The 22,074-nt window shown below is 36.0% G+C and overlaps 1 protein-coding gene across 13 annotated transcripts in view; it reads left to right on the top strand.

The window, feature by feature from the left end:
- Positions 1 to 22,074, top strand: part of TBCK (TBC1 domain containing kinase) — a 284,662-nt gene that overhangs the window by 70,863 nt on the left and 191,725 nt on the right. For all 13 annotated transcript variants that reach the window (XM_064285475.1, XM_064285476.1, XM_064285474.1 and 10 more), the window contains 6 exons: positions 12,877 to 12,937; positions 13,992 to 14,053; positions 15,063 to 15,124; positions 15,892 to 16,040; positions 19,413 to 19,551; positions 21,052 to 21,151. In XM_064285475.1, the coding sequence (XP_064141545.1) occupies positions 12,877 to 12,937; positions 13,992 to 14,053; positions 15,063 to 15,124; positions 15,892 to 16,040; positions 19,413 to 19,551; positions 21,052 to 21,151 (573 nt within the window). The remainder of the gene's footprint in view (positions 1 to 12,876; positions 12,938 to 13,991; positions 14,054 to 15,062; positions 15,125 to 15,891; positions 16,041 to 19,412; positions 19,552 to 21,051; positions 21,152 to 22,074) is intronic.

The following is a 22,074-nucleotide window of genomic DNA, read 5'->3' on the forward strand; positions in this document are numbered from 1 at the left end:
TTGACAATTTGCATTATTATTTTTGGTATCTCTAGAAATATTTAACTGCTTATACTTTTTAATGCATGACACGTTCTCTGTGTTATTCTTTCTTCCTTAAATATACTCTCCTTTGTGATCTCCAAAAGGCTGGCAGTTCAGATTCACCAGGTGTTGCCTGGAAACTCTGTGGGGCAGTTCTACTCTGTCCTATAGGGTTGCTATGAAGTCAGAATCCACTCAACAGCAGTGCTCCACACTTCTCAACACCTGGTTTTCAAAGTTGCTCCCTTTATAACCAATTCTAGCAGAGGGAAAGGGAAGGAATGAGTTCAGGACAACTGTCTTAAGTAGATGATCTAAAAGTTCCAAGTGTCAACTGTGTACTTTTCATTGGTGATAATCTACTCATGCGGCTCATCTACATACAAGGGAGGCTAGGAAAAGTAGTCTTCAGCTGGACACCTAAATATTGAAGAAGAAAATGAGAATAGATTTGGGGGGACAACTAATAGTCTGTTAGGTCCTCTGTACTCTCACCTGTCTACCCTGCCTCCAAATACCTATGGTAGGTGTCCTTTTGCCTCTGCTCTCCTTTTTCTATATAGCAGATATCACAATTGTCTACTTTACTTGGACCGTGATGTCTTTCTGGGTAGAAATTTTGATTATTCATCTTTGAGCTAATGTACCTAGTCTAATTCTAGTATAATAGGTACTTAAAAAATATTTATTGAAATGAATATTTTTTGTCTTCCAAAGAATTCTCAAAGTATTTTGAAAATATTACTTTACATGTTATCTCAATCAGCGTTCACACCATTCTTATAAACTTTTATCTAATTATTCTACAGATTGGGAAATTGTGACACAGATATGCTAAACAGCGTGTAAGTTATATAATAAATTGTTAAGACATATTCTCACCCATCAATTCACATCCAAAGCTGTATTCTCAAACACAATGCTAAGCTGCATCTACTAAGCAAGCTCTTATGTCTTTATCAATATTACAGAAAAACACCTTAAAACCTGCCAAATAGAAAAGACATTCTACCTGCAGAGGATGAGAATTAGATTGACATTAACTCAGCAGTGTGAATTCAGGAAAACTGGAACAATGCCGTCAAAGTGTAAAGGGAAAGTAATTTTGAAATTTGAATTCCTTAACTCATGAATTAATATTCAGGAGTTAGAGTGAAGAATATGTAGAGTTTTGATAGATATAAAGAATGATTACTAGTAGGCTCTTGGCTACTAACCGAAAGGTTGGAGGTTCAAATCCACCCAACAGCACCACGAAAGAAAGGCCTGGCAATCTACTTCCCAAAAATCAGCCCTTGAAAACCCTATACAGTTCTACTCTGACACATGTGAAGTTGACTCGATGGCAACTGGTTTCTGGTTAGAGGGAATAACATGAGTCAAAGTACATAGACCAGAATAGGCAGGCTATGTTCAGTGTATTGCAAGCAATCAGATTTAACTTTTTCATGGAAGTGTGTGCGTGTGTGCGCACACACATGCACATACGCGTGCATGCTTATCTTAGGGTAGATAAATACTAGGAAATGAGACTGAAAAGATATACTGGAGCAATATCCCAGGAGACTTTGAGTACTAGGTTGAGACATTTTTATTTAGTTATACAGGCAGTCCCGACTTTCAATGGGGTTCCTTGTAAGTTGGTTCTAAGTCAAAATTTTTTTTTTCATTTTCACTGTTATTGCCTTTTATTATCAGTATCTTTATAAATCAGATCTTTCAACATTTGTGAGGGAACACCTTAGAATGATAACAAGTTACAGACTGCAACATTGTATGTAGTACATGTTACCGAAGAGAAGATGTACCAAAAAAAAAAAAAAACTGAGGGTTTTAAGTGTAGTTCATTTTAACTTGAATACATTGCAAGCAGGGACTACCCATACAGAGTTTGGGAAACCACTGAAAATATTTTAATTAGATATTAATGAAATCACACTTGCATTTTTGGAAGAATAATATGTTAGTAATGTAAAAGATTGAGAACACAGAGGAAGGCAATCTTTTTTAAAAATGATCTTTCCATCTGTAGTCTAATATCATTAGTCTTTAAGAAAGTCCTTTCCTCTCTGTATTTTTAAACTATTTCAAAGAGTCTGTCTACATAAAGACCAAGCTATCTTCTTAAACCTTCTCCTTCTAAATATTTAAAGGGTCATATAAATTTATGGTGGTGCAGTGGTTAAGAGTTCGGTCACTAACCAAAAGGTCAGCAGTTCAAATCTACCAGCCACTCCTTGGAAACCCTATATTATAATAATGCACATCATATATGTAGCATTTTCTATGTGCCAAAAATGTTAAGTTTTTTTTTCTCTGTTACATAAATGTATGTTCCTGTCGTTAGGTATCGTGGAGTCAGTTCCAACTCATAATGACCATCTGTATAACAAGAAAACACTGCCTGGTCCTGTGACATTCTCACAAATGCTGCTGTGTTTGAACCCATGGTTGCAACCACTGTCTCAGTTCTTCTTATTTAGGGTCGTCCTCTTTTTCTCTGATCCTCTACTTTACTAAGCATGATGTCCTTTTTCAGAGATTAGTCCCTCCTGATAACATGTCCAAAGCCATCCTTGCTTCTAAGAAGCATTCTGGCTATACATCTAAGAAAGATTTATTCATTCTTCTCGCAGTCCATGGTATGTTCAGTATTCTTCACCAACACCATAATTCAAATGCATCAATTCTTGTTTGCGCTTTCTTTTTCATTATCTATCTTTCAAATGCATATGAGGTGATTGAAAATACCATGGCTTGGGTCAGGTGCACTTTAGTCCTCAAAGTGACATCTATGCTTTCTAATACTTTAAAAAGGCCTTTTGCAGCAGATTTGTCTGATACAATATGTTGTTTGATTTCTTGGCTGCTACTTCCATGGGCATTGATTGTGGATCCAAGTAAAATCAAATCGTTGACAACATCAGCTTTTTTCTGTTTATCGCAGTGTTGCTTATTAGTCCAGTTGTGAGGATTTTTGTTTTCTTTATGTTTAAGTGTAATCCATACTACAGGCTGTAGTCTTTAATCTTCATCAGTAAGTGCTTCAAGTCCTCTTTGCTTTTAGCAAGCAAGATCATGACATCTGCACATTGCTGGTTGTTAATGAGTCTTCCACCAATTCTGATGACCCATTCTTCTTCATATAGTCCAGTGTCTCAAATTATTTGCTCAGCATACAGATTGAATAAGTATAGTGATGCACACCTTTCCTGATTTTAAACCATGTAGTATCCCCTTCTTCTTTTGGAACGACTCTACATGTACAGGTTCTGCATGAGCACAATTAAGTATTCTGGAATTCCCGTTCTTAGAAATGTTATCCATAATTCCTTATGATCCACACAGTCGAATGCCTTTGCATAGTCAGTAAAACACAGGTAAACATCTTTCTGGTACTCTCTGCTTTTAGCTAAGATTCATCTGACATCGGCATCTGAGATCAGAATGCTGACATTGCTTCTCTCTACAGCCTTCACTGAATCCAGTTTGTATTTCTGGTAGTTCCCTGTTACGTACTGTTGTAACCATTTTTTGAATACCTTCACCAGACTTTTACTTGTGTGTGATATTAATGATATTTTTCAGTAATTTCCACATTCTGTTAAATCAGCTTTCTTTGGAATGGGCACAAATATGAATCTCATCCAGTCAGTTGGCCAGGTAGCTGAATTCCAAATTTCTTGGCATATATAAGTGAGCGTTTCCAGCATTACATCCATTTGCTGTAACATCTCACTTGGTATTCTGTCAGTTCCTGGAGCCATTTTCGCCAATGCCTTCAGTGCAGCTTGGACTTCTGCTTTCAGTACCGTAAGTTCTTGATTATAGACTACCCCCTGAAATGGTTGAGTGTCGACCAATTCTTTTTGGTACAGTGACCCTGTGTATTCCTGTCATATTTTTTTTTAAATAATTTTTACTGTGCTTTTTTTTTTTTAAGTGAAAGTTTACAAATCAAGTCAGTCTCTCACACAAAAACCCATTTACACCTTGCTACACACTCCCAATTACTCTCCCCCTAATGAGACAGCCCGCTCTCTCCCTCCACTCTCTCTTTTCGTGTCCATTTTGCCAGCTTCTAAACCCCTCCACCATCTCATCTCCCCTCCAGGCAGGAGATGCCAACATAATCTCAAGTGTCCACCTGATCCAAGAAGCTCACTCCTCACCAGCATCCCTCCCCAACCCATTGTCCAGTCCAATCCATGTCTGAAGAGTTGGCTTTGGGAATGGTTCCTGTCCTGGGCCAACAGAGAAGGTCTGGGGGCCATGACCACCAGGGTCCTTCCAGTCTCAGTCAGATCATTAAGTCTGGTCTTACGAGAATTTGGGGTCTGCGTCCCACTGCTCTCCTTCTTCCTCAGGGGTTCTCTGTTGTGTTCCCTGTCAGGGCAGTCATCGGTTGTAGCCGGGCACCATCTACTTCTTCTGGTCTCAGGATGATGTAGTCTCTGGTTCACGTGGCCCTTTCTTTCTCTTAGGCTCGTAATCGCCTTGTTTCCTTGGTGTTCTTCATTCTCCTTTGATCCAGGTGGGTTGAGACCAATTGATGCCTCTCAGATGGCTGCTTGCTAGGATTTAAGACCCCAGACACCACTCTTCAAAGTGGGATGCAGAATGTTTTCTTAATAGATTTTATTATGCCAATTGACTTAGATGCCCCCTGAAACCATAGTCCCCAGACCCCTGCCCCTGCTACGCTGACCTTCGAAGTATTCAGTTTATTCAGGAAACTTCTTTGCTTTTGGTTTAGTCCAATTGTGCTGAGCTCCCCTGTATTGTGTGCTGTCTTTCCCTTCACCTAAAGTAGTTCCTATCTACTACCTAATTAGTGAATGTCCCTCTCCCACCCTCCCTCCCTCTCTCCCTCCCCCCTCTCGTAACCACAAAAGTATGTTTTCTTCTCAGTTTAAACTATTTCTCAAGTTCTTATAATAGTGGTCTTATACGATATTTGTCCTTTTGCAACTGAATAATTTCACTCAGCATAATGCCTTCAAGGTTCCTCCATGTTATAAAATGTTTCACAAATTCCTCACTGTTCTTTATCAATGCGTAGTATTACATTGTGTGAATATAACATAATTAATTTATCCATTCATCCATTGATGGGCATATTGGTTACTTCCCTCTTTTTGCTATTGTAAACAGTGCTGCAATAAACATGGGAGTGCATATATCTGTTCGTGTAAAGGCTCTTATTTCTCTAGGATATATTCCAAGTAGTGGGATTGCTGGATCGTATGGTAGTTCTGTTTCTAGCTTTTTAAGTAAGCGCCAAATCGATTTCCAAAGTGGTTGTCCCATTTGACGTTCCCTCCAGCAGTGTAGAAGTGTTCCAATCTCTCCACAGCCTCTCCAACATTTATTATTTTGTGTTTTTTGGATTAATGCCGGCCTTGTTGGAGTGAGATGAAATCTCGTTGTAGTTTTGATCTGCGTTTCTCTAATGGCTTATGATTGTGAACATTTCCTCATATATCTATTAGCTACCTGAATGTCTTCTTTAGGGAAGTGTCTATTCATCTCTTGCCCATTTTTTAATGGGGTTATTTGTCTTTTTGCAGTTGAGTTTTTGCAGTATCATGTAGATTTTAGAGATCTGGCACCGATCAGAAATGTGGCAGCTAAAACTTTTTCCCGGTCTGTAGTCTTTTTTCTCTTTTGATGAAGCCTTTGGATGAGCATAGGTGTTTGATTTTTCAGAGCTCCCAGTTATCTAGTTTTTCTTTTACATTCTTTATAATGTTTTGTATACTGTCTATGCCATGTATTAGGGCTCCTAACATCCCTATGTTTTCTTCCATGATCTTTATCGTTTTAGATTTTATATTTAGGTCTTTGATCCATTTGAGTTAGTTTTTGTGCATGGAGTGAGGTATGGGTCTTGTTTCATTTTTTTGCAGGTGGATATCCAGTTACGCCAGCAGCGTTTGTTAAAACGACTGTCTTTTCCCCATTTAACTGTTTGGGGGCCTTTAAAAAACGGATTTATGTCTGGATTCTCAATTCTGTTCCGTTGGTCCATGTATCTGTTGTTGTACCAGTACCAGGCTGATTTGACTACTGTGGCGGTATAATAGGTTCTAAAATCAGGTAAAATAAGGCGTCCCACTTTGTTCTTCTTTTTCAGTAATGCCTTATTTATGTGGGGCCTCTTTCCCTTCCATATGAAGTTGGTGATTTGTTTCTCCATCTCGTTAAAGAATGTCATTGGGATTTGGATCAGAATTCCATTAAATGTAGAGATCGCTTTTGGTAGAATAGACACTTTTATAATGTTAAGTCTTCCTATCCACGAGCAAGGTATGTTCTTCCACTTATGTAAGTCTGTTTTGGTTTCTTGCAGAAATGTACTGTAGTTTTCTTTGTATAAGTCTTTTCCATCTCTGGTAAGATTTATTCCTAAGTATTTTATTTTCTTGGGGGCTACTGTAAATGGCATTGATTTGGTGATTTCCTCTTCGATGTTCTTTTTGTTGATGTAGAGGAATCCAACTGATTTTTGTATGTTTATCTTCTATCCCGATACTCTGCTGAACTCTTCTATTAGTTTCAGTAGTTTTCTGGAGGATTCCTTAGGGTTTTCTGTGTATAAGATCATGTCATCTGCAAATAGAGATACTTTTACTTCTTCCTTGCCAATCTGGATGCCCTTTATTTCTTTATCTAGCCTAATTGCTCTGGCTAGGACTTTCAGCACAATGTTGAATAAGGGTGGTGATAAAGGGCATCCTTGTCTGGTTCCCGATCTCAGTGGGAATGTTTTCAGGCTGTCCGCATTTAGAGTGATGTTGGCTGTTGGCTTTGTATAAATGCCCTTTATTATGTTGAGGAATTTTCCTTCTATTCCTATTTTGCTGAGAGTTTTTATCATGAATGAGTGTTGAACTTTGTCAAATGCCTTTTCTGCATCAATTGATAAAATCATGTGGTTCTTATCTGTTTTATTTATATGGTGGATTACATTAATTGTTTTCCTAATGTTGAACCATTCCTGCATACCTGGTATGAATCCCACTTGGTCATGGTGAATTATTTTTTTGATATGTTGTTGAATTCTATTGACTAGAATTTTGTTGAGGATTTTTGCATCTACATTCATGAGGGATATAGGTCTATAATTTTCTCTTCTCGTAGTGTCTTTACCTATTTGTTATCAGGGATATGGTGGCCTCATAGAATGAGTCTGGTAGTATTCCGTCCTTTTCTATGCTCTGAAATACCTTTAGTAGTAGTGGTGTTAACTCTTCTCTGAAAGTTTGGTAAAACACCATCTGGACCAGGGCTTTTTTTGTTGGGAGTTTTTTGATTACCTTTTCAATCTCTTCTTTTGTTATGGGTCTATTTAGTTGTTCTACCTCCGTTTGTGTTAGTTTAGGTAGGTAGTGTGTTTCTAGGAATTCATGCATTTCTTCTAGGTTTTCAAATTTGTTTGAGGACAGTTTTTCATAGTAATCTGATATGATTCTTTTAATTTCTTTTGGGTCTGTTGTAATATTGCCACTGTAAATTCTTATTCGGTTATTTGCTTTCCTGTCCTGTTTTTCTTTTGTCAGTTTGGTCAGTGGTTTGTCAGTTTTTTTTATTTTTTTCAAAAAACCAGCTTTTGGTCTTGTTAATTCTTTCAATTGTTTTTGTTTTCTGTTTCATTTAGTTCAGCTCTAATTTTTATTATTTGTTTTCTTCTGGTGCCGGTGGGTTTCTTTTGTTGCTCTCTTTCTGTTTGTTCAAGTTGTGGGGATAATTCTTTGGTTTTGGCCCTTTCTTCTTTTTTGATGTGTGCAATTATTGATATAAATTGGCCTCTGAGCACCGCTTTTGCTGTGTTCCAAAGGTTCTGATAGGAAGTGTTTTCATTCTCATTAGATTCTCTGAATTTCTTTATTCCATCCTTAATGTATTCTGCAATCCTGTCTTTTTTGAGCAGGGTATTGTTCAGTTTCCAAGTGTTTGATTTCTTTTCCCTGCTTTTCCTATTATTGATTTCCACCTTTATGGCCTTATGGTCAGAGAAGATGCTTTGTAATATTTTAATGTTTTGGATTCTGCTAAGACTTGCTTTATGACCTAATATGTGGTCTATTCTAGAGAATGTTCCATGCGTACTAGAAAAGAAAGTATACTTGGTTGCTGTTGGATGGAGTGTTCTGTATATGTCTGCGAGGTCAAGTTGGTTGATTCTGGCATTTAGATCTTCCTTGTCTTTATTGAGCTTCTTTGTGGATGCCCTGTCCTTCACTGAAAGTGGTGTGTTGAAGTCTCCTACTAATATTGTGCAGCTGTCTATCTCATTTTTCAATGCTGATAGAGTTTGTTTTATGTATCTTGCAGCCCTGTCACTGGGTGCATAAATATTTAATATGGTTATATCTTCTTGGTGTATTGTCCCTCTAATCATTATATAGCATCCTTCCTTATCCTTTATGATGGATTTAACTTTAAAGTCTATTTTGTCAGAAATTAATATTGCCACTCCTGCTCTTTTTTGATTGTTGTTTGCTTAATATATTTTTTTCCATCCTTTGAGTTTTAGTTTCTTTGTGTCTCTAAATCTAAAGTGTGTCTCTTGTAGGCAGCATATAGACGGATCTTGTTTTTTATCCACTCTGCCACTTTCTGTCTCTTTATTGGTGCCTTTAGTACATTTACATTCAGTGTAATTATGGATAGGTATGAATTTAGTGCTGTCATTTTGATGTTTTTTTTTGTGTGTTGACAGTTTCTTTTTCCCACTTGATTTTATGTGCTGAGTAGATTTTCTTTATATATTGTCCTTTCCTCATATTTGTTGTTGTTGATTCTGTTTCTGCTGAGCCTGTATTTTCCCTTGTATTGTATTTTGATGAGTAGGATAGTTTGTCTCCTTTTTGGTCACCTTATTACTTACCCCTATTTTTCTAAATTTGAAACTAACTTTTATTTCTTTGTATCTCCATATCTTCCTCTCCATATGGAAGGTATATGATTACATTTCTTAGTCCCTCTTTATTATTTTGATGTTATCTTCTTTTATATTACAACATCACTGTTACCCTGTTTTGGGCTTTTTTTTATTATTATCTTCCTTTGTTTTTTTTTTGGATTTCCCTGTCTGGGTTGACTTCTGGTTGCTCTGCCCAGTGTTCTAGTCTTGGGTTGATACCTGATATTGATTTTCTAACCAAAGAACTCCCTTAGTGTTGGTTTGGTTTTTACAAATTCCCTCAACTTGTGTTTATCTGGAAATGTCTTAATTTCACCTACATATTTAAGAGACAGTTTTGCTGGATATATGATTCTTGGCAGGCAATTTTTTTCCTTCAATTTTTTAAATATGTCATCCCATTGCCTTCTTGCCTGCATGGTTTCTGCCGAGTAGTCTGAGCTTATTCTTATTGGCTCTTCTTTGTAGGTGACTTTTTGTTTCTTCCTTGCTGCTGTTATAATTCCCTCTTTATCTTTGGTTTTGGCAAGCCTGATTATAATATGTCTTGGTGACTTTCTTTTAAGATCTACCTTATGTGGAGTTCGATGAGCATCTTGGATAGATATCTTCTCATCTTTCACAATATCAGGGAAGTTTTCTGCCAACAAATCTTCAACAATTTTCTCTGTGTTTTCTGTTATCCCTCCCTGTTCTGGTACTCTAATCACTCATAGGTTATTTCTCTTGATAGAGTCCCACATGATTCTTAAGGGTTCTTCATTTTTTTTAATTCTTTTATCTGATTTGTCCTCAAATATATTAGTGCCACGTGGTTTATCTTCGAGTTCAGAAATTCTAGCTTCTACTTGCTCAACTCTGCTCTTCTGACTTTCTATTGAGTTGTCTAATTCTGTAATTTTATTGTTAATGTTCTGAAGTTCTGATTGCTGTCTGTGGATTTTTCCAGTTCATTAAACTTTTCATTATGTTCCTGACTGATCTTTCTAATTTCTTCAGTTTCTTTATCTGTGTGTTCCTTGGCTTGTTCTTCATATTGCCTTATTTCCTTCCTGATGTCTTGAAGGGTTCTGTATATTAAACTTTTGTATTCTGCCTCTGGTAATTCCAGGAATGCACTGTAATCTGAAAGATCCCTGGGTTCTTTGTTTTGAGAGCCTGTTGAGGTGATCATGGTCTGTTTCTTTATGTGACTTGGTATTGACTGTTGTCTCTGAGCCATCTATAAGTTATTGTATTAGGTTATGCTTGCTTACTGTGTCATAGCTGTTTGCTTTGTTTTGTTTTGGTATACCCCTATGGGTTGCTTGAGTGAGCTAGCTTGATTATTTTTGCCTTTGGAGCTCTGGTGTCCTGTCTCCAGCTGGCTAGAGCTATTATCAGGTACATCAGTCTAGGAGTCCATTCAGTTTTCTTGTATGAATTCAGCTCAGGCTTCCAGGTAGCTGATCATCAAGTGTGTGGTACAGGCTCTGTCCTACAGTCTCAGAGGAGCAGGGGTGATTGGCATATATAACGGTATCTGATAGCAGCAGGGGGTCAAGCTCTGAACGAGGCAGGGGGCTGAGAACCGACCCCCAGGTGTCTCTGAGGAAAACGCATCTCTGTTCCCTAGAGTGTGCTGGTGGGTGGGTTCTACAGATGGACCATGGGCACCCAAAGTTTTTGGTTTTAAGGACTGGGCCGTACCAGTTATCTTTGCATCCCTGTCGTGGTTGGCTGGGTGACCTGAGTGGAGCTACCAGTCCTTAGGTCCCTGATGTGGGTAGGTGAGGACCTTATTTAATAGGCAAAGCAACGTCAAACATCAAACACCCACCTCTCCACCACATGGCTGAAATGGTTGGAGTTTGCCAACAAGGACCTGTTCTCCTAAAATAGGCCCACACAGTTCCATGCAGAAAGGAAAGGTGCTCAAGGTCCACAGACGGCTTATGCCTGGACAGAAGCCGCTTCTGTCCTGAGCTCCCCCAGTTAATGGAGCTAGCAAATTATCTTTTCCCCCCAGTTGCAAATTTTTTCGTTCCCCAAGGCCGGAAGGATGTCTCTAAGTGCTCACCAGGATCTATCTCAGGCCCAGGGATTCAGCTGCTGAAGCCAGCTTGGGGGTTGGGGGGCACGGTAAAATATACGCAAGTACTTAGCTTTTGCCGAGAGCGCTGTTCTCCTCAGGATTCGGAGGTGTGAGTAGGCTGTGTGGCTGGCTGCTTCTCCCTGAGGAAACTGCAGCTGAACACTAGTAGCAGCCTACTGCCGCTGCTGCCGCTGCTCCGGAATGGTGTCTGAGGGCTCCCCGCGATTCAGATTCTGTAACTCCTCTCCACTTCTGAACCGTCTCTCCCCACCCCCCCAGCCTCTCAGTTCGTTGTCTAAGCTTGCCTTTGATGCTCAGGGCTCCCAGCTTGTCAGAGATATACTCGTTTCACTTGTTTTTCGGGTCTTTGTTGTAAAGAGGGCTTGCCGGAAGCATCTGTCTATTCCGCCATCTTCGCTCCGCCCCCCTCCTTCCATATTATTTTGATGCTTCCTATATGGGTCATTATGAGTTGGAATCGTCTTGAAAGCAACGGGTTTTAATATTGTTCAGTATGTTGCTCATAGAATCCTTCGGTGTTTCAACTCGAGGCTCCAATTTTTTCTTCATGTTCTTTCAGCTTGAGAAATGCCGAGTGTGTTCTTCCCTTTTGGTTTTCTAACTTGAGGTCTTTGAACATTTCATTATAACACTTTTCTTTGTCTTCTCAAGCCACCTTTTGAAATGTTCTGTTCAGCTCTTTTAATTCATCATTTTTTCCATTCACTTTAGCCACTTTATGTTCAAGAGCAAGTTTCAGAGTCTCTTCTAGCATCCATTTTGGTCTTTTCTTTGTTTCCTCTCTTTGTAATGACCTTTTGCTGTCTTCGTGTGTGACATCCTTGATGTTATCCCACAATTTGTCTGATCTTCCTCAGTTGTATTTTGAGTGCCTTCCAACTTGAGGGACTCATCTCCCAGAACTATATCAGGCAATGTTCTGCTGCTATTCAAAATGTTTTCACTAGCCAGTTTTTTTCAAAGTAGATTGCCAGAACCTTCTTCATAGTCTTAGTTTTGAAGCTCTGCTGGAATCTGTCCACCATAGGTGACCCTGCTCGTATTTGAAATAGCTTCCATAGCTCCCAGCACTACCACAATACACAAGCCACCACAGTACGTACTGTTGATATTCCAGTTTTACAGATGAGAAAAGTGAGGCTTAAGGTGTTAAGCAATTGCCCAAGTTTTGTGACTGTAACTGTTCAATGAGGTATAGTGTGTCAAAATTGGCATACAATAATTGCTCAACACATGTTTGTAGAAGGTATAAGTGTTTAACTCCAGATTCCATGGCAAGGAGTCTCCTGGGAAGCAATTAAAATGTGTGCCTTAAAGCAAATAAATATGCCATGTGCTATTGTAGCACAGGAGATGGCTGTGTAAGTCACTGTGGAAAGAGGAAGAAGTGTTATGAAGGTTTCTCAATGGAGATAACAGACTCTCTGAATCATGATATATGTGTAAGAATGTGTTGGGAAGATTAAATGTTAAGTGAGTCTTTATCAGGACATCTCGTGGTCTCTTAATCAAATAAAATTCCTAGTGGCCTGGAATCTCATCTCCTATACATCCAGATATTTCTGAGTCTGAAAAGTGAACAATGCTTGAGATCAAACTAGAACTTGACAATCCTTAGACATATAAAATGTTTGACTATTAAATAGTATAAAACATTTATTTAATGTTATCATTTCACCAATAATTTTTTTGTTTGTGAAGGTGACTTTAAAAGTCCAGTAAAAACCTCTGCAAGAATTGTTTTCAGCTATGAAAAATTTAAAAAAGACCCATTGGGGGGAAAAAAGCAAGATAAAAATAGTAAGAATTTATTTTCTCTTTTATGTAGGGGAGAAAATTATTTCAGAACTTGGATATTTCTGAAAGACTAAAATTTTTGCTTACATTGGGTAAGTGTCATAAAATGATGTATTATCATATGATCTTTCAACTATAATTATAAGTTTTACATTGAGGATATGTTTGGAAATAGTGAATACCCCCAAATGTCTTTACTTTCTTCAAGTTTCTAATGATCACTGGTAGGTAAGCGTTAACAGGACAGCCTGCTGAAATATTATAGTAGACCTTTATTTATTCTTTGTGGAATTTTAAGCTAGATGGAGATAATCTTAACTTTATGATCTAGCCAAGTAAAAAACTTGTGAAATCAAATTATAAGAAAATAAAATTTTTCTCTCTAGTAGGCTGTCTCTGTTGTAGGCTGTCTTTCTATTTGATGAAGTATATATGAATAAGGACTCAGGAAAAATAATTATTTTTTTCATAAGAAGCTTGTATCATTTTGCTTGTAAATTAGATCCAAGCACTTATTATTCAATTTAATGAAAATTTGTGTAACCTACTTTAGTGTAAAATAAATTAAGCACGTGTGTTAATAAAGGGGAAAAACACAGATAGAGCACTTATATAAAAGAGGAACAGGTTGGTATCCAGGTTAAGAGGATTTACAAATAAGAATATATATAGAATAGTAATGATAAATATTAAATAATATTCAATTACAAATAAACTGTTACCACATTTAATTTTAAGGATTGATAATATAGCTATTAGGGATTCTTGGAGATTACTATAAAGTGATCTTATGCTTCACATCCCTAGAGAAATTCTCCAGATTATATATAGTAAAAATAAATTAGTCTAGTAATTATGAAAAAACCTTTTAAAAAATAAAATACGCATAGAAAAAGAGAAACTTTACTTTCCTTGAATCACTGCTTTATCTCACTATTTAAGCTCCTATCTTTCAGAATATCTGATTCAATTAATATTTAGTGTTTGAGGTCTTTATTAAAATACTGTAGTAGAAAGTTAATGAAGTTAAAAGTTTTTAATATTCCAAGTTGCATTATGCCATTAAAAAAAAATCAATGTTCAGTTCCAAATTAGTCTGATAGATTAGAAAAGAAACATTAATTTATATAGTTTTTCTTTTTACAGACTGCGTAGATGATACTGTGATAGTTCTGGCTGAAGAGCATGGTTGTCTGGACATTATAAAGGTTTGTCAGTCTGTTAAGGAAAATTTTGTATACTTGGGATCCAATAGCAAGCTGTTTTAAAGCTATATTATTTCTGCTTAGGTATTTGGTTTTTCAGAGAGAAACTAATGTAAATATTTATTAAGTTCAAATAAAGGGGCTTTTTTAAAAAATCAAAACTTCCTAGAGTAGAAGAGAATTGTGTAAAATATATTTTAAATTGTGTAAAATATATTTTAAATTGACTTCTAAGTCAATTGGCAAAATAATTCTATTATGAAATCATTCTGCATCCCACTTTGAAATGTGGCATCTGGGGTCTTAAATGCTAACAAGCGGCCATCTAAGATGCAGCAATTGGTCTCAACCCACCTGGAGCAAAGGAAAATGAAGAACACCAAGGCCACACAACAACTAAGAGCCCAAGAGACAGAAAGGGCCTCATGAACCAGAGACCTACATCATCCTGAGACCAGAAGAACTAGTTGGTGCCCGGCCACAATCGATGACTGCCCTGACAGGGAGCACAGCAGAGGACCGCTGAGGGAGCAGGAGATCAGTGGGATGCAGACCCCAAATTCTCATAAAAAGACCAAACTTAATGGTCTGACTGAGACTAGAGGAATCCCGGCGGCCATGCTCCCCAGACCTTCAGTTGACACAGGACAGGAACCATCCCCGAAGACAACTCATCAGAAATGAAAGGGACTGGTCAGCGGGTGGGAGAGAGACGCTGATGAAGAGTGAGCTAATTATATCAGGTGGACACTTGAGATTGTGTTGGCAACTCTTGTCTGGAGGAGGGATGGGAGGATAGAGAGAGAGGGAAGCAGGCAAAATTGTCAAGAAAGGAGAGACTGAAAGGGCTGACTCAAGAGGGGGAGAGTAAGTGGGAGTAGGGAGTGAGATGTATGTAAACTTATATGTGACAGACTGATTGGATTTGTAAACGTTCACTTGAAGCTTAATAAAAGTTATTAAAAAAAAAATGGATTATCTTAAATAATTCCTTTCTCTTTTTATTTATCAGGAACTGCCTGAAAATGTGATAAATCTTTTGAAGAAGTGCCTCACCTTCCACCCTTCTAAAAGGTTGATAATATTAACAGTTTGTAACTACATTGAGATGCTTATCACATATGTAGTAGTTTTTTTTATATATATTTTTTATTTATATTGGATTAAATAAAATAATTATGTATGTAGTAGCACATAACTGACATCAGTTTCACAACTATTAGTTGTAATTTTGAGGTTTTAATTTTATGTTAATAACAACAGAAAAAATAAAGTTAAACCATGGTCAGAAAATTGGTACATAACAAAAAGAAGTTACCATATTTTTATGCAATATTACATGCACATTATATGTTTTTTTGCCCACCGCATAACCCCCTCACACATTATTTTCCTAGGCTCACTATAGTGTTATATATGTGGGCACGTTTTGCAAAAAAAAATAGTAATCGTTTTTTTTTCCTTGCCTCTAAATAGAAAATCTATTAAATTGTGGAATGTAGATATTCCTAAATACAAATGATAATACAAGAGAAATGAGAACAATGGTGAGATAAGCTAACAATTATTGATAATATAAAAGGATTTCTTGGAAGTATTATTAATTTACTTTCATCACGATGTCACTGTTGATCATACAGGTGTCCCAAAACTGCTTAGATACGTAATGTTTGCAAGTAGTACATTCAAGTAGACATCTAGACTCCTCTAAGGAGATCTTGATTATTTTCTATATTAATGAGGTATTTAATACATTTAACTCTCCTTAAATGTATGCCATTATTCTAGGAAGTTTTTAATGACTTTCATTTATGCTGTCTATTTTAAATACGTTTCTCAAGGCCAACCGCAGGTGAATTAATGCAGGACAAGGTGTTCAGTGAAGTGTCACCTTTATATACACCCTTTATGAAACCTGCTGGTCTGTTTTCATCTTCTCTGAGATGTGCTGATTTAACTCTACCTGAGGATATCAGTCAGCTGTGTAAAGGTAATGATAAATAGAAAATAGGCAATTATGTGAACATTGTTTTTAAAAGAAGTACCCTTCTACTTTAAGTTTTCAATTTATCAAGAGATAATTCTGAAAGTGCTTAAAATATTACTGAGCTACCATATTAAGCCTTTAAAGTTAAATTACTTTGGAACAAGAAATTCAAATATTAAGTGTAAGGAAATGGCACAAAAAGAAAATAAGTTTATTTATAAAAACCAGAACCCTATTTTCATGTCAATTCTTGGTGATAAAAATCAGAGTTCTAATTCCCAATGGAATTTCCATTACACTTTATTTCTTCATCAACATATATGATATCCCAGGTAATTTATTATAAATGAAGTCTAAAAATCACATCAGTCATAGGAAACCCCATCCATTATGATCTGCATGTTTAAGAAAATAACAGTTTTTTGGTATGTAAAGATTACAACTCTCAGAATGTGTGTGTGTGTGTGTGAGTGTGTGTGTGTTAGTGACACTAGTAAATTACTTATACTGAGAAGTTTTCATAATATAAGTCATGACAAAGAATATTTACTGAGCATTTACTAAAAAATATTTATTGAGCTCCTACTATGAGCCGTACATTGTATCTTCTAGTAGATTTATACTAAATGAGGAGGCTGACAGTCGTTCAATCACTGTTCTGGATGGAGGTCAATACTTCTAAAAACACGTTGCCGTTGAGTTGATTCTGACTCATAGTGACCCTATGGGACAGAGTAGAACTGCCCTATAGAGTTTCCAAGTAGTGCCTGGTGGATTCGAACTGCCAACCCTTTGGTTAGCAGCTGTGGCTCTTAACCACTACACCACCAGAGTTTCCTCAGTACTTTTAGTGGGATATTATTTACAGCCAGAAGCATTCAGATCCTTTTAACAAATGAATCAGAATCTGTTAGTCATGACTTGTTCTTTGACTTCTTTAGGTACTTATGCATGTAAGCATTGGCAAGCTGGTAAAAAAATAAATAACTGGCTGTCTAGGAAAATGGAGCCCTTATCTGAGGCATTTGCTCATATCTGTGGTGTAAATATTCCCACTGTGGTTCATTTTAAGCTACCGACAGGAACTGACTGAATGCGGAGTTGAGAAGAGATGTGCACATACCACGATACAGATTTTTACCATACAGATAAAATAGACATAACTTCAGGAGCATAGATAATGGTAAAATGTAGTAGTAAAATAATTGTTAATTGATGAGTTTTTAGTATTTTTACCTTTATTTTAAAATAATAATTTATGTATGTTCATATAATTTAATTTTTAATAATGACTGTCCCTAACAGCTGGCTTGAAAAATTCCTGAAATTTTTACAGTGGCCCTTATGGTCAGTGCCACCTCGAGCACTCCACGGCATGTAGGTCATCATTCAATTCAGCCAGGTTACAGGATCAGCTAGAGAGAATATATTTATTTAGATTTTTGACTAAGCCTTCCCTTATTTAGTTATTGAAATTGATATTTGCTTATAGTCATTGTTACCTATTAATAAGAGATAAGGTGCTTGAATTTCAAAAGTATAAGTGGATTATAGTCATTCTAGTCAAAATTCTTAGTCTAGAATTAGTTTATTCAGAATGGCTTCAGTCAAAAGTGGTACTTTTAGAAATGCTTCATGAAACAAAACCAAACCAAACCCGTTGCCATCGAGTCAGTTACAACTCATAGTACCCTGTAAGACAGAGTAGAATCGCCCCATAAAGTTTCCAAGGAGCAGCTGATGGATTTGAACTGTGAACCTTTTGTTTAGTAGCTGAGCTCTTAACCACAATACCACCAGGGCTGCTTAATGAAACCACCAAGTATTTATTGAATTTCTATTTTGTATGCTCGGGGAATACCAAAGAAACTACCCCTGCTCTGAAGACATTTAAAAATGTATTAAATATTTAGTTGACAAGCTAAAAGAATATAAGTAGTTTTGGCTCTGTTGCATATCCCAGGCCAGTCATTTAGTGCTACCTAATTAATGCTCTCATTCATCTAAGCAGAGTATCTGAACTTAAGGCATAACATTTTTGGAAACTCACGATGCTGCTTTACATCAACCTACATAATTCTGTTTGAAATATTTTGAAATTTGTGCTTAAAGAAGTTGCTTTCATCCTTTTCAATAAAATAGTAATTGCTTTGGGTGAGTCTAGCAATGTGTTGCTGCTAGAACTATATGATGTTTTGAGTCAGCCTTAAAGTTAAAAGAAAACATCACCTGTGTCCTTCCTTTTCGACTAACATAGCCAACTGTATCTCAAAAAAAAGTTAAAGAATGTGAATAAAGAAAAATTATTTAATTTAAAACTAAATTTGTATCTGTATCACTAGAATGTTGTTATTGTTAGCTGTCTTCAAGTCAGCCACCAACTCATGATGACGCCATGCACAAAAGAACAAAGTGCTGCCCATCCTGCATCATCCCCATGATTGGTTGCTGATCAGACCATTTGTGATCTGTAGGGTTTTCAATGTCTGGTTTTTGGAAGTAGGTTGTCAGGCCTTTTTTCCCAATGTCTACGTCTAAAAGCTCTGCCGAAACTTGTTTTGCGTCTTGGCAGCACACAAGCCTCCAATGACAGGTGGGTGGTAGCTGTGCATGAATCAAACCTGGGTCTCCTGCATGGAAGGAGAATTTTATCACTCTACCACCACTGTGCCTACAACATTATATATCAAATTTTAAAGGGGGGTTGTTTTTATGTGTGGTACATTTTAAGTACATTTTTGTTCATTATATAAACAAAGTATTGTTCATTTCATTTTTTTGAGGCACATATAATTTTATTATTTTCCAGGTTCTTAGCACTTAACAAATATTAACTCATATTATTTTTATCACCCATTTCATAGAATTTAAAACTATGACATTTTAAAAAGGAATCATGTCAAGTCCAAAATCACTGATCTGCAATTTAGAAAAGCAAAAACCTAAAAAATCTAGAGTTGTTTTTGTTTCATTTTCCCTGGACTTTGAACATAAAACCTAGTAACAAGTTATTTGAATTTAATTGACATCAACTGCTGGGATCGTGTTTTTTTTCCCCTATGTTCTAGTATAGTAAATGCATGTTAAACCCAATGGAAAACATATAGTTCCTCTATTTGTGTTAATAGTTTTGCATTTTTATATAAAGAAATATCTTATTCCTCTTTATCTCAAAGAAAGTGAATATACATTCACTTTTTATATATATATATATATATATCTACATCTCACTTTCTGTGCAGTTTGTAGTATGAATATTCTACGGGGAACCTTGCTATGTTCTTCAGTTTTTCTTTTTCCTATTCTTACCTATTGGTTTTTAATTAAAAACAGCAAGTGTGGTAACTATCAATCTTTTTAATTTGCTATTCATAGATATCAACAGTGATTATCTGGCAGAAAGATCTATTGAAGAAGTTTATTACCTTTGGTGTTTGGCTGGAGGTGACTTGGAGAAAGAGCTTATCAACAAGGAAATCATTCGATCCAAACCACCTATCTGTACACTCCCTAAGTAAGGAAAGAAAGTTATCTTGGAAATGAAAGAAGAATCTGATAATAGTATTAAAAAAATAAACTGTGGCATTTTCTTGTGTAGATATTCTAACTAAGTGATTATGGAAGCAATTAGAAGTCAGCTCCATGTGTACTTGGTCAGAATTCCTAATTACAGAGTTCCCTTATAATTTATTATTTTTTAATAAATAGCTTGCTTTTTGCTTAATGTTCTATTTAAACTAAAGTTATTATTATGGAGCATCTTGCAATAATTGTATAACAGGTGAAAAGTGTACAAGTCTGAGAAAAAAAACCAAACCCACTGCTGTCGAGTTGATTCCGACTCATAGCGACCCTACAGGACAGAGTAGAAGAACTACCTCATAGAGTTTCCAAGGAGTGCCTGGTGGATTCGAACTGCTCACCTCTTGGTTAGCAGCCATAGCACTTAACCACTGCGCCACCAGGGTTTACACAAGTCTGATAGGACAGTAATATTTGAGAGACTTAACAAACTAGTGTTCCTAATGTAAACAGTTATTTCCTATTTTTAAATATATTTGTGAATGTAAATGGACTATGTGGCCTCATTGCATGTTGTAGAGTTCACTACTGTGCTAAGTCACTATTGAGAAGAAATTTGCAGAACTACAGAAGAGGATATCATGCTATAAATCAAACTGGAAGTTGAAAAGCTGTACAGTCCCAAGGGCCAAAGTTAATACTATACCATGGCGCTATATATTTATTTTTTGCTGTTTATATTTATTCATAAAGATATCAACCTGAATTTCTTAAGCTTTCATCAATGCTTTAAATTTTAGTTTTAGATTTTAGGACTTAGATTTGATCGTTGTAGGTAACTACTGAAATCATCTCATTTTTTTTTTTCTTTGCATGTTAAATTTTTAGGTTAAATATTTGGATATGCTGCCACCTTTTTTCTGCTTAAACTGATTTTTAAATATTAATTTCAGTCATACTGCTCACACATTGAGCTAAACAGAAAATCAGGAAATAAGATGATGAAAATTCCAAGAGGAAATTGTTTGAAAGATATATAGATTCTCAAAAGTAATTCTCTGAAATTTTAAATATATTTCCTGTATTTGTCATTCAGTATCTTTTTCCTGAGAGGTTACCACCCGTTGTTTTCTCTCTCTTCTTCCCTTTATCATTTTCACCCATATAAACTTTCTAAGCAGCACATTTCAATAGAGTCAGTAGAGTAATTTTAGCATTGAACCTCCATGAGCAAAAAATAGTAAATTAGATTTTTTTATTCATAAAACGCTTCAGAGTTATATACTGTATTCATACCAAGTCTAGAGGTACATAGAAATAAGACTTGTTTGGAGAAATCTCAAGCAGCAGTTACATGTTTTATTACCATTCAGTCTGAAAATTATTTTTTCTTTGATTAAGGGATTGATAGCAGAATCAGTTTTATTTTGTAGAAGAAACAAAACAGATTTTGTGTGGCCATTAAAATAATTATTTTTTAATCTCTTTTTAGTTTCCTCTTTGAAGATGGTGAGACCTTTGGGCAAGATCGAGATAGAAGCTCACTTTTAGATGATACTACTGTAACATTGTCATTATGCCAGCTAAGAAATGTAAGAATGGTATTTTGCCAAATTTCGGATCTTTTTTTTTTTAATTAAAATTTTACATATATAGATGAAGCCTTGTATTCGTGAGAGTTTCTTTATTATCTATACCCAGTGGGATTGCTGGAAAATAGTATCTGTACATCTTCAACTTTAGTAGATATTATTTGATTGTTCATCAAAGTGGTTTTTATCAGTTTATCTTTTCACCTTCATGGAATAAGGGTCCTCATTTCTCCCCATACTTGTTAACATTTGGCATTATGAAATTAAAAAAAAAAAAAATGGGTATGGAATGGCATTTCACGGTAATGCTAATTTTCAATTTCCTCATTATAGTGCATTTGTGAGCCTTTTCACATTTTTTGGCCATTTGCCTGGCTCTTTTATAAATTGCTAGTTTATGTCTTTTGCCAATTTTTCTATTGAATATTTTCCAGATATTGACCCTTTGTTGGCTTTATATGATGTAAATGTCTTCTAATCTGTGACTTTCCTTTAACTTTTTGATGGTATCTTTAAGTGAATTTAATTTTATCAGTGTTTTCCTTTATAGCCGAACATATCCGTGATTTTGCTCATTGTCAATTCATTAACACTAGTCCAAGGTTATAAATACATTTTTCTTTATTATTATTATTATTTTCTTCTAAAAGATTTAAGGAATTTTTTTTCATATTTAGTTCTTTAATTCACCTGAAATTTGTTTTTGAGTAAAATGTGAGGTAGCTATCTGATATCATAGTTCATTCATAAAAAATAATCACTTGTCTCAGCACCATTTATTCAATAGTTTACTCTGCGTTTTTTGGTATATAATGCCAACTCTTTCATATATGAATGAATATGATCTAGGCAGTCTCTTCTGATCTATTGAACCTGTTTGTTAACCTTAACCAGTACCACAGTGCCTTGATATATAGTTTCAT

This window comes from Loxodonta africana, chromosome 5 (assembly GCF_030014295.1).
Source record: "Loxodonta africana isolate mLoxAfr1 chromosome 5, mLoxAfr1.hap2, whole genome shotgun sequence".
NCBI classification, from domain to species: Eukaryota; Metazoa; Chordata; class Mammalia; order Proboscidea; family Elephantidae; genus Loxodonta; species Loxodonta africana.